This window comes from Cricetulus griseus, assembly GCF_003668045.3.
Source record: "Cricetulus griseus strain 17A/GY chromosome 1 unlocalized genomic scaffold, alternate assembly CriGri-PICRH-1.0 chr1_0, whole genome shotgun sequence".
Taxonomy (NCBI): Eukaryota; Metazoa; Chordata; class Mammalia; order Rodentia; family Cricetidae; genus Cricetulus; species Cricetulus griseus.
In genome coordinates this window covers 228,551,753-228,568,206 of record NW_023276806.1, presented here as the reverse complement: position 1 = coordinate 228,568,206, position 16,454 = coordinate 228,551,753, and the positions used below count along the sequence as shown (strand labels likewise).

The window sequence follows — 16,454 nt, the reverse complement described above, 5'->3', positions numbered from 1 at the left end:
ATTTATCCACACATCAGTGATTGCCTCTTATGACTCTGTGTATTAGTATCTTCCTTTTTGCAGAAGGGGGTTAACAAAGAAAGTTCAAACCTCTAGGCTAGTGCAATATAGTAGTAAGCATCAGAGTTCATGTGTAAACACAAATGAACTGACCATTCACCAACCATAGCCTGCTGCCTTTTCTATGGGGTAAATGAGGCCAAATGGGGCAGAGGCATCTCTTAACTAGCAAGGTTTTGGCAAACAGTCTGTGGAGATGTTACCATCTGTTTTAGTGGCCCTGGTGGCAGAAAGCCTGACATGGTATGCTGTGGAGAGAGGGATCCCAGAACTCCTATCCTATGGAGAGAAACATCTCATTATTTCAGTTGAACCCAAGGGTTCCACAGCCCACAGACAATTAGCTAGTAATTATGGTGGAGGGGGCCTAGGACTCTGGAGAAAGTATGCTAGCAATAGCCATTACTGGAATGAGTGACAAGGTCACCCATTCTTTCTCTGTTAGTAGAGATGACAAGGGTTACAGCTGTTCCCTTCCACCCAGCATCTAAACATTCTGATTTACACACAAAGTCCGAATTGCGTGTGTGTGTGTGTGTGTGTGTGTGTGTGTGTGTGTGTGTGTGTGTGTGTGTGTATGTGTGTGTGTGAGTCTGTGTGTATATATACACTTGTGTATATGTAGACAGGTAAAGACATCTATCCACCCCTCATTTGATGTAGGCAATTATCCTGCCTAGAGTTAGGATATGAGGTCCACATCCTAGTGGGTGGTTCAGATCCATGGTCATATCTGACAGTCATCTCAGCAGTCTCTAAATGTGTTCATATTTTCTTAGATTGCAGATTCTCTACATTGTTCTTTGGTATGTTGAGGGACAGCAGCCAGTAAGCCCTGAATTTACACCCCCTTCTCCACTGTGGCAGGAAGTCCAGAACCATGTTATAACCCAAAGAAATATTATAATGCCAAGGCTAAGTCGATGCCGTCTGTAAAGGATGGAGGCTTGGTTGTCCCTGTCACTCCACCCATGTAATTATTCATTCTAATGAGCACCAAACCTGGATGGATCTTGGAGATAACTGGAATCACATAAATGAAGTCAGAAAATAGCTCTAACCCTGGATATCAGGTCTGGTTATTATGGTATCAACCCCCTCAGGCACGGGAAATGCCAGCTCTCTTAGGTCCATGCCATTTGGGGCAGCTCCCCTATGCCTGTAGTAAGGGGTGGGTCCACCTCTCCTAAGTGCAGGGCTAGCTCTCCCATGGCTGGGTGGGGCCCGCTTTCCTGCTACAATATACAGTGAGGGGCAGGGCCAGCTCTCCCAGGGTCCTGGATTACTTGAAGAATTTATTCATTTCCTCTTTAAGGACCTCTATCATATTCATAAAGACAATTTTAAAGTCTTTATTCTGTGCTTCTGCTATATTAGAACATCCAGGGCCTGCTGTGGTGGGTTAGCTGGGGTCTAGTGGAGATGTGCTGTCCTGGCTGTTGTTAAATCCGTTTTTTGTGCTGGCTTTTCAGCATCTGGGTTTGGGGTGATATCTGGATTTGTCTTTGTTGGGCGAGTGTTTTGTTCCTTGGATTTTGTTTCTTTTCTGGATTTTCAGAGATTAGGATAGCTGTGTGTTGCCTGTTTTCCTAGTCTGTTCAGCTGGTACATTCTCCGGCAAAGCCTGCTAGTGTTGGAGGCTGGGTAATTGGGATGATTTGGGGGAAGGAAAGTTGGAGGAGAAGGTCCTTATGATCCCTTGGGGATGGGAAAGGGAGACCACAGCAGGTCTCCAACTACAGAATGAGGATGAGGCGGGGATGGGTGTTGGGTACTGGATCTCAGGAACAGAAGAGGTGTGGGTCTGCCTTCAGTCTACTCTTTGCCCTGGGAGAGGGTTAGATCTAATACTGGCTTTCCCCTCCCCCAGCCAAAGAGGCTAACCTTCCTGCTACTGTCCACCATCAATAGCGTCAGAAGCTGTTTTTCAGTGATTTTCTTTGGCTGGCTTTTCTAAATCACTGATTTTCAATGTGTTCTTGGCTAAGCCGTTCCAGGTCTTTCCTCACGTTGGGGTTGTCTTCCAAATCTGCGTAGAGTCATGAGACAATGCCCAGTCTTCTGTAGTTCTTGGGGCTGACTAGGCTTCGCACAACTTGAACGCCCCGCTCTTTCAGCGTATATACTGGAAGCGTGATGTTGGCAAAGACAGGCTGCCCGTCAACATTGAGAGATGGCACACATAACTCAGATTGGTTTAACCAGAAATCTGTCGTTTGTCCTTGAGTGCCTGAAGAGGCAATAGTGATCTCTGTAGCTGTTGACTCGGAGGCTGGCTCCCGGCAGTAGCATCTGGAAAGGCTGTGGTTCGCCTTGGAAGTCGAGCCACAGCGGCTGCACCACGCGCGCGGGCTACGGGAAAGGTCGCGCAGGTTTACTCTCACTGAGCGCAGCTTGGGTGGCCGCCCTGCAGCCATCGGTTTCCTTTAGTCCTCTGGTGTCCAACCTCAAGGAGAAGTCAGCTCTGGACTCCCGCCGCCCAGGACTACCCCAGCAGGAGGAATCAGCAGCTGCCACCGCAGCGCATTGGGTGCTCTGGCTGGTTCTTTGGGTCCCTGCCCATCACCCCAGGAAAGGCAGTCTGGGAAGGTGCAGGCTACTCCATGTTCTGGCTCTTGGATAGGTAGATTTAATCTTCGCCTGACCTGGGTGGGTGGGACCTTGCCAGAACACAGAGCGAACTTGGCTAGCTCAGTGTTTCACTCTCTCTCTCTCTCTCTCTCTCTCTCTCTCTCTCTCTCTCTCTCTCTCTTTCTCTCTCTCTCCCAGTCTCTCTCTCTCATCTGATAATTGCAATGGATAAAAAATACTCATTTGAACAAATAGTCACGTATTCGCTACTTGACTCCCCCACCCAACACTGGGACCTGGCAGAAACCATTATTGACAACCCTCCTTTATGTGTAACATCACAACGGGACCTTTTATTGAGATAGAGTCTTACTAGGTATGTATTCATGACCCAGTACTCACTATGTAACTCAGGATGGCCTTGAACTGCAGACAATACACCTGACCCAGACTTCCTCAGAGGCATGTGCCACAGAGGCGCCACTAAAAATTGGATATTTTAGATAGTATGCAGCAATTCTCAACTGTGATCAACTCTCATCTAATGGATGGCAACCACTGATACTTTATGCTTATTTGTTGAATTTCTCTTGTGGTTAAATTTTGTGAAATTTGCTGTGTGTAGCTATTATCTCTACTTAGGGATAACTAAACACTGTTTTTAGGGATTATTATTATTTTTATTATTATTATTATTATTATTATTATTATTGGAAATTGAGCCTAGGGCCCCCAGCATACTAAGCAGGTGTTCTATCACTGGGCCACAGGCTCAACTTTTATTACTTATTTTGATCCAGAGTATCTTACAGATATGAGCCACCATGACAAACTCAAATTATGTTTTTGAGGTGGGCTTCTTAAGTATTTCCCCAGGGAAAGGAAAGCTAATTTTGCTTAGCCAGTGGTTGGTTGGAGTTTTTATATTTAAACAATTTGAGTGAGTATGATGTCACCCTTTTCTGACAGGTTTACTTGTAACTTGGGAAATGCTTTCCAAGTACAGGCAGCTTACAAGTCTACATTGACTTTATTTTCTATCCGTGTGTTCATCAAGATAAACAGCACAAAGAGTGCTGTAGTTAGCTATTCCAGACACCAGAGGCATGCTGAGTTGGACTAAGGCTTCGGTTGACTTGTTTAGAACTTGATGTTGATGCTTGATCAAAACAACCCTGCAGTCTGAGACCAGCTCTGTTGTTGACATTTCCTAGTTGTTCCCACTTAAGTGTTGTTGCTTTTGATAACTTCCAAATATGTATTATTCTTGTTTTTCTGTCTGCTCCAAATAAAAGCAGTTCCATCCTCACCAGAACTCCTGATCCCTCTGGCCTGCCTGAATAACCTGATTTTGTACCATCTGTGGAGATTTGTTGGGACCAGGTCCAGACAAACCTGCCTCAGACTGTTCTTTCTTAGGTTCAGAAACTCAGGTTAAGTAAATTATTTTGAATAAGTAGAATTCATTGCATGCTTTTGGCTTATTTCCAGTGTCATGATATGGTGAGGTTTATTTCGTTTAGATACAGTGATGATTTTCAGGGAGAGTTTCCAAGTTTCTCACCCAGCCATTGTCTCTACTGAATATATATATATATATATATATATATATATATATATATATATAATAAATGTAAGTGTGTATGCAAGTAGGTGTGTGCACATGCAGGTGCTTATGGAGGCCAGAGATGTCAGATTCCCTGGACCTGGATTGTGAGCCTTCTGATATGGATGCTGGATCTTCTGCAGGAGTAATACATTCTCTTAATGGGTGAGTCATCTCTCTAAGCCCATTTTTATTTCTTCTAGTGCTGAGAATTGAACTAAGAGCTTCACACATGCTAGGCAAAGGTATATCTTAAGCCCTCTTCTTCCACTGAATGTTAACTGCACCATCAGCAGTACAAGAGCAGAGGATCTGGCCTCTGCATGCATTTGCACACACTTGAGCATACACACACACACACACACACACACACACACACACACACACACACACACCACATAAGTACAAACAAAATAAATCTTAAAAAAAGAATTTACAGTAGGTTTTAAAAGAAACATTTATTCATTAGATGGTGTATGTTTAAATTTATTTGTTCTTACTTTGTGTTTATGAGCATTGGCTGAATGTATGTAAATGCACTATATGGGTTCCTGGTGCCTAGGGAAGCAAGAAGAGGGTGTAGAATTTCCAGGAACTGGAGACCATTTTAAACCATAGTGGGTGCTGGAACTGGACCTAGATCCTTCTGCAAGAGCATACAGTGTTCTAAAATGCTGAACCATTTCTCCAGCCCCCACAGTAGATTTTATATTGAGTTTGCCTTGCTTCTGTAGAGCATTATTCATTTTCAAAGCTCTGACAAATTCCCTGATGTACTTTTATACCTGAATGGAAAGCTCTTCTTTAGGGAAGACTTTCCGGTTGGGTTGACTTCATCTGGGATATGCTATCAGCTTGGAGTAGAATAGGAGGTTCAAGGATTTCTATGCTTCTTGTTCTATCTCCTTAACCAATCAAAATTCCTGGAATACTGCTTTATCTGTTTTCTTTTGTCTTTCTTTATCCTAGAAAACAAGATGATGAAGAGTTTTGACCCAGAACAAGAATCCCCCTCAGGAGACAAGGATGTCGGTCCCTAGAAGGAACTCCTTCCTAAGGCCACCAATGAGGACATCTGGGTCTCTGGACTAGTTCTGTCTCTGGTTTGACCCTGGAAAGAATTTCATGTAGGAAGGGACAAAGGGAGGGGGAGAGATCACATTCTAGGTGTTTCCCACATTTCTAAAAGCAGCACCAATTCCCTGAATTCTCATGTCTTTGAATAGGAAAGTCACTGGATTAGGGTTTGTTTGTTTGTTTGATTGATTTTTCTTGCTTTGTTTTGTTTTAATGGGATTATCCATGACTTCTTTCTAGTTATATAGTGGAGAGAACCCCAGATTCTGTGGGTTATGTCTTTGTGTGAAAGCGGCACATACCTTTAATCCCAGCTCATGGGAGGCAGAAGCAGGTGGATATGTGTGAGCTTGAGGCCAGCCTGGTCTACATAGTGAGTTCCTAGCCAGCCATAACTACATAATGAGACCCTGTCTTGAAAAGAACTAAAAATAAAACAACAATACCCTATAATGAGATGTGGTAAGTATGTAATGAAGTAATGGCAAGGACAGCTAGAAGAAATGGACACAGAGGATTGGGAATAATCTGTAAACAAAATGAAGGCAACTAAAAACTGAGTGGAAAAGAAAACAAATATAAGGAGGTAAATATTAACCACGTTTTGAATGTGGAATAAAGATGCCTCCTCTATCTGTCTCTCTATCTGTCCATCTGTCTGTCTTTATCTCTCCTCTCTCTTCCCTCTCTAGAGAAATGAGAATAAACCCTAGATAGGGCAACAAAGGTAGAACAAACAAGCTATCCATATTCAAGTCCATCTTGGTCATCCAATGGGTTTATTGTGGTTACGTAAAGAGCATGGGTGATGTATTTCAGCTGTAGCGTCAACTCTGAAAAGCCTCATTTAGACATGGATGAGGACACATGTACATTTTCTTACTGGAGTTTGGTGTATAACTTGCTTGCAGCTAGGTCTCTGGAGGGGTTTCTCTCTTCCAATTGTTTACTAGTTATATCATCTCAAGGAGGAATCACTGGAGTCCTGTCAGTTTCATGAGCTTCCTGGGTTTTGTAAAACGTTTTCTTTCTAAACTTCTTGAGCCCGACAAGTTGTCTCCTTGATCATTCCAGGTAAGAATGCTTCATTTAGGAAGAAACATCTAGCATTCTTCCTCTTCCAAATCCTCTTTTACTTCTCCATTTATTCACTAGCCTCCTCCCACCATAATCTGTCACTCACTAGGTCTACTGTTGTGGCTTGGATAGGTACGAAAGAGTAAGTAGACTTAGGAACTCAAGTTTTTCCACTAAGGTTCAAATTAATTTTAATTCAGAAAGCATACAAGTATTTCCCCCTCAGGTCTGCACAGAGTCCCCATCCTTCCCCAGCAGCCTCCAGAATGCTCTCTTGACCTCCTTGTTCCTCAGGGTGTACACAAGAGGGTTGAGTGTAGGAGTCCCCACCGCATAGAAGAGACCAAAGAACTTGCTCCTCTCTTGGGCATAGGGATTTTTGGGCTGCAGATAGACAGCAATGACTGAGCTGTAGAAGAGGGTGACCACGATGAGGTGGGAGGAGCAGGTCCCAAAAGCTTTTCTTCGCCCTTTTGCAGAGTTTATCTTCAGCACTGCCCTTGTGATAGCACCATAAGAAACAAGGATGAGACTCAGAGGCACAACTACAATGAAGACACTAGCAACAGCCATCTGGATCTCATTATAGGTAGTGTCCCCACAAGAGAGTCGAATCAGAGATGGGACTTCACATAAAAAGTCATCTATCTGTCTGTGGGAACAGAAAGGCAGGCGAAGGGTGGGAGGTGTCTGGACTATGGATTGGGCCAAACCTATAGCCCAGGCCACAGCGGCCAGCTGCCAGCACAGGCGGGGGTGGATGATGGTGGCATAGTGCAGGGGCTGGCAGACAGCCACATAGCGGTCAAAGGCCATCACAGTCAGGAGGATGCACTCTGTTGTCCCCAGAAACATGAAGATGAAGAGCTGGACAGAGCATCCCAGGAAGCTGATGGTCTTTGTGGGGCCCCAGAGGTTGACCAGCATCTGGGGGACACAGGTTGTGGTGAAGCAGAGGTCCAGGAAGGAGAGGTTAGAGAGGAAGAAGTACATTGGAGAGTGGAGCCTGGGGTCCAGTGTGGACAGCAGGAGGATGAGGGTGTTTCCCAGGAGGGTGAGGAGGTAGGAACACAAGACAACCACAAAGAGAATCTTTTCCAGGCGTGGGTGTTCAGAGAATCCCAGCAGGAGGAATCCCACTGGAGAGCTGTGGTTGACCATGGCCCTTTGTGTCTGGTTGGAGGGATGAAGATGTCAGACACTGTATTGCAATCTTTTTTGTAGAAGCTTACTCTGTGTACTTGTCAGTACACTTGAGGTGGGTACTTCTCTTCTCCCTCTATTCTTCACGTTCTTTCCTGGATCACCGTCAACTCCCTTCTTCTCCCCTCTCCTTCCTGGTCAAATGTCGTCTAGTGTCTGAGAGGAAACCAGGAATGCCCTGGAAAATGGGTGGATTCTTACACTGGTACCTCTTCTGCCTTCTCAGATGAGGACAAAGAAGGGTGATGAAAACATGAATTCATTAATCATTTTGTTTCTGTTGTTTCAACAAACATTTATCGAGGACCATGTATGATGTGAACACCTTGCAACTACTGATTTTGTCTCTATGGGTATCAGCAGTTATAAGGAACTGTGTGGTTGGATCAATGACTTGATGGAAAACAGTGTAGAACTGGTCTCACTTTTTTTCTTTTGAAGGCTGATTTATTTATTTTTTCCATGTGTCATTCAAATGTTTCCTAGTTGTGGGTTAGTTGTGGGTTACTGTCTGAAGGACAGATGCCTTCTTTGTATTTTTTTTATTTAACATCTTTTCATTTATTTTACATACCAACCAGTTTCACCCCCCTCTTATCCTCCAGTTCCTTCCCCATCCACTCCTCCTGGTCTTATTTTTTAAGTGTGGACATGAATGTGGTTGATGGCTCACATTCTGTCCCCAGTACACTTTTTCAGGAGATTCACTCAGATGTCTATCCTGTGGTTGAGATTTTCCCCTACATGACATGACTCAATTCCCATAGAGATCAATCGACTCATTTTATTCTTTATCAGAAATGATACGCACATTCAGGGTGGCACAGCCGTAAGACTGATCTTTCTCTTTCAAAACATTCTTTATGACTTATTAAACTGAAAGCAAATGCTTTTCTTCATTTGAAAAGCTCTGTCTTCAACATTTCATCTTACAAATACAGAAAAAGCTGAGATAAACCCAGTATTGGTTTTACAATGATTACGGTCAAATTCTATAATGACACAATTTCTTAAGGACATAGAATACTAGCTCTGGCTGTGCGGGAGGAGCTGTGAGTATGAGGCAGGTTGGCCTCAGGATGAAGTCATTTTTCAAAAATTAAAACAATAGAATCTTAGGAATGGAAAGCTGAAGTGGGTGTATTTTTCCTTTCTTATAAAGTAAAAGTTAGTAACTTAAATACGCTGTTTTCTCCCTATTTCTTCCTGAGACAGTGTTACATTGCCATTGGTACTGACCTCATGTTGGCTATGTAGCCCAGGCTAGCCTTGAGCTTGAGGTCTTCTTGTTCATTATCATTATGCTTAATTTAGTAGATGCAAACACACTTTTGGTTTCTCTTAATTCTTGGCTAATTTCATTCATATTAAATTTCAAATCTTTTATTTTGAAGTAGGTTCAAGTTTACAATCAAATTGCAAGATAGTTCCAATGAGTCCTGTATTACTGTCATTGATATAAACAAACTTTTGTTCATTTGTACTCTGATTTCACTCCCATCCTTCCTTTGGTTTTTCAAGACAGGGTTTCTCTGTATATTCCTGACTGCTCTAAATCTCACTCTGTAGACCAGGCTAACCTTGAACTCAGAGATCTACCTAACCCTGTCTCTTGACTGCTGTATTAAAAACATGTGCCACTTGTTTCTCTTAATATGTTTATATATTATTTTTATTCAGCATTATTTAGGAGAAAGTTGTTCATACCATGCTGTTTTCCTCCTTCATATTTCAGTATGATTTGCTACAAGATAGTCTCTCAGGCCCGGTGGTGGTGGCACACACCTTTAATCCCAGCATTCAGGAGGCAGAGGCAGGAGGATCTCCATGAGTTCAAGGTCAGCTTGGTCTACAGAGTGAGTTTCAGGACAGCTAGGGCTACACAGAGAAACCCTGTGTTGAAAACAAAACAAAAACAAAAAAGAGATAGTCTCTCAATGCAATAATTCAATTCAAGTAGCTTATTGTTGTGATCAAATATATAGCCTATATTCCTATTTCATCATTGTCCGAATAATGTCCTTTATAGATTATGGTGTTTTTGCATAGGCTCCATCTAGGAGTCCATACTATACATATTTTCTCTGTCCTCCCTTTATTCTGTAGTAACTAAGCCACTGAGCTAAGGCATCTGGTATAAATATTGGACAAGGAGAACAGACCAAGTGTCAGAGCACACAGACTGGAAAGCTGAGTGGTCTCCTGCCTTTGAAAAATTCAGCAGGACATTGAACGTCCTCAGAAGAACCGTAACTGAAAGCCATTGATGGGGAACGTCTTCTGTGTATATGTTTGTCTTATTGGCTGATGAGCTAGATTGCCGAGTGGGGGAGGGACACAGCTGGAGAGAACAAAGCTGCTTCCCACAGGAGGTGAAGCTACTGTTGTGAAAGAGGGGAGATCTAGGGCAATTCGTTAGAGGTGGCAGGCAGTGTCAGCCACTGTGACAACTGAGAGGCAGGACCCCTGCAGGCTTGTGGGTGGGACCTGCAGAGAGGATGGGTGGCTGTGTCTCCTTCCAGGTCCCTCCCTGTATGTTTAGAAGCTCTGGGTGAGATGGGTATGATGGCAATAAAAAATTCTGTGCCATCTTTCCTCCTCAAGCTTCACTGAGTCTCCTTCTGCCTCCTCCTCTTCCTCTCACATTTTTCTCTCTGAGGGAAGAGCCCTCAACCTAAATCTCAAGTGTTTTATTGTTAATAATTTCTGCAAAAGGCTGTTTAAGTCTTAAAAGCCCTTTGATGCTCCTCCTGATCACTCTTACTTCCTACTCCTTAGGAGGCAATCACTCTTACTTGGATTATTTATAATAAGTTCCCCTATGTTGTTTTATAGCACTGCATTCTTGTGTTACTAAAAAGCAACTCAGGGGCTTCTTACTCAGCTGTGTACTTTTCAATACTCTTCCTGTATCCCTGGCTTTCTTACTCTCTTAGTCACTTTGTGTTTATTATCTTAAGCTCTTAAATGTTCATCATTCTGTGCCTGTCTTTCTATTGGTTTTTGTTGTGGTGGTGGTGGGTTTTTTTTCTGTATTTCAAAACATTTTCCATTTTACCTGATCTTCTAATTATGAGACACTACCAAAACTCAAATATTACTTGACAGTCTTCCAGTTATGTCCATCTTCATGGATGTCTTCTTTTTCTTTACTGATATCTAAACCTGGCCATGCACTATAAGGTGCAGGGAATGGGTTGCCATATCTGCTCTTGATGGTGTCCACAACATGACTGTGTTACCATCTGCTGAGAGCTTTCTGCAGGTCTGGCCCCATGCTTCATTGCTAGAATAATCATTAGCATTGTTCTCCATTTACAGAGGAGCAGTGTCAGAGCATTGAAACAACTTTCCCAACACTATACAGCCAGTAAGGCCAGGTTTGGATTCTGAACCATTTGGCTTCCTCTCAGGTACTCAAGCACTCTGCATCAATTGTGTAACCCAGATAAATTGGCTGTATTCTACCCTTGTTTATAGTGAAGAGAAACACAGAGAGGCTAAACAATTTGTTCAGGACAATACTATGTGCACCAGTCTTGAAGACATGCATGATTTTGATGGACTGTAGGAGAAGAAAAATCCCAGGACTTACCGTGGTCAGGTCAGAATCTTCTCACCCCTTGGCATCTAAGGCTTCTCCACAATGAGGAACTTCTGGTCTGAATGGGGCCTCCACTTGACTGATTTTCACCGCATGAAAACTGAGAGCAAATTGATGTATTGTGCTCTTTTGAAAGCACTGGCATTAGGGTTTAGCAGCAGTAGTGTGATGGGAATGCTGTTCTGAACTTCCCAGAGCGCTTTGTATCAATGGCATTACCTGGATATAACTACTGCATTTTGTTTTGGGTTTCTGATAAAGTAATGGAAACATAGACAGGTTAAGTAATTTAGTCAGGACAATATAACCAGAGTTGAGACTTGAACCAAAGGAGATGAACTGTGGTAGTTCCACTTGCACCATATCCTACCACCACAATTCTGCTAGCGTCCAGGAAGTTGGTGTCATTTTGGTAGCACTGGAGATAGAAAGGGGGCACCTTGAGAGGGATCCCTTGACTCCCATCCCATAGGAGCACATGCTCATTAGTTCTTTGAGGACCCTGGGGCCTCTGCCCACAGACAGTTAATTAGCCACTGTTGGTAATAATGGTTATGAGTGAACGAGAGGATCTAGAAGAAATCTGTTAGCAGGTTTATTACCCAGTGTTAAATGAAGAGGTTTTCATCTGTTCCTCTCTGTCACTGGGCAGTACAATGACATTGTTTCATCTATGTGACTCTTTTGGGTGTCCCATCCCTTTTCTTTCATGTCATTTCAACCTGCTCGGTACTCAAGTATCATGTTTTATTTCTTTTTTCCTTCTCTATGTAAATTATAGCAGAAAGGGCTGAGGGGAAAGCTCATTTTGCAAAGTGCTTTCAAGGCAAACACGTGAATGCATGTTTTGTACCAGAAGCCATGTTAAAAAAATATCAGGCTCATGCTTGTAATCTCAATTTTGGGGAGACAAATATAGGCAAATTCCTAAGGATTGCCACTCTTCCACTCTGTCTGATCAGCACACCACAACAGTGAGAGGCACTGTCTAAAAACAAACAAACAAACAAACAAAAAAACAGTGTAGTTATTACTGGGAAAGTGACACAAGGCGTTGATATCTGGCCTCTCTATGCAAGCACATACATATATTCACCCATGTGCATGTACATATAAATACACACACACACACACATATAAGGTATTTAGATTTAGTTTACAGATGATAAAAGCTCATATTTTAAGTGTGCAGTTTGATATAATTTGATAGTTTCAACCAAGACAAACATTCCTATTGCTCTGCAAACTTCCCTTTGATTCTTAAAAATTAAAAATATTCATTTTTATTTTTATCGGTGTGTATGTGAGGGTATACTATGTGTGTAGGTGCCCCTTGAGACCTTTGCAGGAGTCCAGAAGATTGTGAGTGGAGCCCAGATAATTAGTATTGTGTTATTTATACTGGTGGAGTTTGGTTTCACTTGGTTCAGATTGTGGTGGTGTAGTAGATCTTTCTTGTCAGACTTTCTTTGGAACTGACAGCCCTCAAATGATGATGTGGAGACTTATCGTTAATTATGAAAGCTTGGACTTGGCTTACGCTTGTTTCCAACTAGCTCTTAAAACTTAAATAAACTTGTTTCTATTAATTTACATTTTACTTTGTGGCTTTTTACCTCAGTACCATGTGTCCAAATTCTCCACATCTTGCTGGTGAACTCATGTGTACCTCAAATTCTTCCCAGTTCCTCTCTATCCCAGGAAGTCCTGCCTATTCTTTCCTTCCTAACTATTGGACATTCAGCTCTTTATTAAACCAATTCCATGGTGACTTGGCAGAGACACATCTTTACAGTGTACAAAAAGATTATCCCACAACATGATGGTTCCCTGGTTCTTCCCTCCTGAAGAAGGCATTTAATTTTGACTTTTAAAGGAGCCCATAGCTGAAAGACTTTAACTTTTAAAAGAAATTGGATATTTTAAAGAGACTAAAATTTTAATGTGTTTGAATTGGTAAGGACTATGGGACTTTTAAAATGATTTTAATGTGAGATCTTGAGGATGAATAAGAAAGGAAGGGATATGACTTAATAGTGAATTGTGTCTCAAGTTGACAAGAGGTCAGTTGTACTGGCTGGTTTTGTGTGTCAACTTGACAAAAACTATGGAGTCATCAGAGGAAGGAGCCTCAGCTGAGGAAATGCCTCCCTGGGATCCAGCTGCAAGGCATTTTCTCATTTAGTGATCAATGGGGGAGGGTCTACCCCATGGTGGGTGGTGTCACCCAAGTTTCTGGTCTTGGGTTCTATAAGAAGGTGGGCTGAGCAAGCCATGGGAAGCAAGCCAGTAATCAGCTCCCCTCCATGGCCTCTGTGTCAGCTTCTGCCTCCAGGATCCTGTCCTGTTTGAGTTCCTGTCCTAACTTCCTTCAGTAATGAACAGCAATGATGAAGTGTAAACCAAATAAACCCTTTCCTCCCCAACTTGCTTTATCGCCATATCGCTTTTTCATTGCAATAATAGAAACCCAAAAGAAGATAAATATTGACCAATGGGATGTGTGTCACCCAAGACCAAGTTGAGTAGAACTGTGAATCCTCCTTGTTTTTCCTTTTGATTTTCACCTAAGAGAAATCATTCTAGTATTGGATAGAGAGATACTTTTTGAGAGGAACTGAGGCTATTAACAACAAGCAACATGTGCATTGAACATCTTGTAACCCTCAATCAAGTCTTATAACTATCTAACCTTGCCTAGGCTTTCTAAGGTTGACAGCTTGCTGACTCTGTGACTATACCCTCAAGAGGAACCCTAACAACACATAAATAGATTCTAGGGTAGAAACCACATGTTCATCTCATTATACAGAGAAAAGACTTTTGACTAAGCACAGTAACCATTCATGGTAAAAGCCACAGAGAAACTAGGAATGAAAAGAACATACTTCAACATAAACAGAGGTTATATATGATAAGCAGAGCAAATATTATATTAAATGTGTGTAGGGGACTCAAAGCATTTCCTCTAAAATAAAAAATGAGACAAAGGTACTCACTCTTCCTACTCTTAGGCAATATGATATTTGAAGTCTTAGATACAGCAATAAAATAAGGAAAAGTGATAAAAGATACAAATAGAAAAGTAAGAAGTAAAATTAACCCTATTCCTATATAATATGATCCTGTACTTAAAAGACCACTCCACCAGAAAGCAAATCTGATATGCATGTTCAGAAAAGCAACAGGATCCAAAACCAACACACAAAATCCAGTATTTTTCTTGCTTTTAAAGCTATAAAGTTACTAAATGAAAATCTCAGCGGCAAGTGGACGCCCTCCCTATGAGGTAGGTGTTGGCTAGGAAGGCTCTGGGGCCCTCCAAGCAATACAGCAATACAAGCAATTGCTATTCCTGTTTGTTTGTTTTTCAACTAAAACTACAAGGTGAGATTGTATTGATAAGGATACAACATGTTCTGGTTACAAACCATAGAGAAATTGAGCTGAACCTGAGTTGGAAGCTTCCTCCTTGCTAGCTAGCCCTTATAGGACTGGGGACTCCATGAAGACTACTGAGGGAGAATTGCTATCAACAGTTTTACTTAGCTGTGGATCCTGCATGCTACATTACCAACCTGCCAGGCAAGATGTTCCCATTTGTGCAATAGTGGCAGGAGGTCTATTATGGAAGTAATTCCCTCCCACAGGAGGGAATTCATATCTGATACAATAAACCTCAAAAGCCTGTGGCTGAGGACATGATAGGCCCTGTTGAAGAAGTAGCTGCTATTGGTTTGCTAAATGGTCATGATGTAGCCATTTTATTACCCTTTCTATAATTATGTTTATGCCCATAGAATAGTGCTGGTACCAACTTCTTTTGGCAGCAGGCAGTTGTAAAGTGTGACTGTTGAGACTCATAACTGGTCAAAAAGCTGAGTTTCTTCCAATTTTAGCTTTTGTTTTCATATAATGTTACATGATTGATTATCAACTCTTCTTTTGGTATGTAAAATATTAGTTTCCTGGGCATAATGGAAGGACCCAGGTCAAGCCCTATGGAGTTCAAGGCCAGCTCCAGCTACATAGTGAGACCTTGTCAAAATCCTCAAAAAAATTTTAGTGGAACATATTTATTGTGAGGTAGGGAAGGCATGGTATCACAAAAACTAACATATATAGGTAGTGACTTTTCCCTTTCTCTCTCTCTCTCTCTTTCTTTCTTTCTTTCTTTCTTTCTTTCTTTCTTTCTTTCTTTCTTTCTTTCCATACAGGGTTTCTCTGTGTGGCCTTGCTGTTCTGAAACTTACTCTGTAGACCGGAGTGGCTATGAGCTCAGAGCTCTACTTGCCTCTGCCTCCTGAGTTCTAGGATTAAAGGGGTGTACCACCACCGCCCAGTTTTTACTATTTTTCTTTTTTGGGTTTAGCTAGTTACTTTTCATGATGCAGTGGTTTGAATGAGAATGGCCTTCATATGCTCATATGTTGGAATGCTTGGTCCTCAGCTAGTGAACTGTTTCAGAGGGATTAGATATGACCTTGTTGGAGTAGGTATGGCCTTGTTGGAAGAACTGTGTCAATGGGGGTAGGTTTTGAGATTTAAAAAGCCCACACAGGGCCAATCTCTCTCTCTCTCTCTCTCTCTCTCTCTCTCTCTCTCTCTCTCTCTCTCTCTCTCTCTCTCTCTCTCTCTCCTGTTCAGCTCTGAGAGCACCTTGCCTGTCTGCTCAACACCCTGATGATAATAGACTAATTCTCTAAGCAAGCCCCAACTAAATGTTTTCTTCTGTAAGTTCCCCTGGTCTTCACAGCAATAGAACAGTACTAGGACACATGGCCATTAGCCTGGCAACTAGTGATTAATACTGAAGGTAGTTCCTATTGGTGGAGAGCTTATAGCCAGTCCTGTTCTGAGACAGTGGCAACATGGAAGAGCTAAATCACTTCTCTTTCCCTCCCCTCCCCAGTATCCCCTCTCCTCCACTCCTTGCCTTTTCTCCTCTCCTGCTTTTTCTACTTCTTCCTCTGCCTTTCTCTCTCCACTTTCTCTTCATCTTTCCCTCTATTCCTCTATCTTTCTTCAACCCATCTATCCATCTAATTTAAGTAAAGAATGCTCATGCTGAAAGAACGCCAAAACTCCAACAACAGTATAGAGCATATGGTAAGTCTTCCAGTCTCACACCTCAGGCAACTCAGAAGCATTATCATCCCTTCGAGGTATTACATGCACATGTATTTAGCATACATACATACTTTCTTTTTCTGTTTCTAAGTAAGGAACATTTGTTACTAGAGAGATTTAGGGCCA

General features: G+C 42.2%; 2 protein-coding genes across 3 annotated transcripts in view; one reads left to right on the top strand and one right to left on the bottom strand.

Annotated features, from left to right (window-relative positions):
• Ubd (ubiquitin D) overlaps positions 1-16,454 on the top strand; it is a 49,121-nt gene that overhangs the window by 20,905 nt on the left and 11,762 nt on the right. The window contains exons 2-3 of one of the 2 annotated variants that reach the window (XR_004771565.1): positions 4,301-4,402; positions 5,207-5,364. The exons of the other annotated variant lie outside the window; for it this stretch is intronic. The gene's annotated coding sequence lies outside the window, so the exon portion shown is untranslated. The remainder of the gene's footprint in view (positions 1-4,300; positions 4,403-5,206; positions 5,365-16,454) is intronic. 2 annotated transcript variants of the gene reach the window in all.
• Positions 6,614-7,552, bottom strand: LOC100769306 (olfactory receptor 2H2). The gene has a single exon (XM_035450380.1). The coding sequence runs from the start codon at positions 7,550-7,552 to the stop codon at positions 6,614-6,616; it is 939 nt and encodes a 312-aa protein (XP_035306271.1).

Bases quoted from the DNA above. Each gene is read 5' to 3' on its own strand.
- LOC100769306 (XM_035450380.1), bottom strand. From the start codon at position 7,552: ATGGTCAACCACAGCTCTCCAGTGGGATTCCTCCTGCTGGGATTCTCT.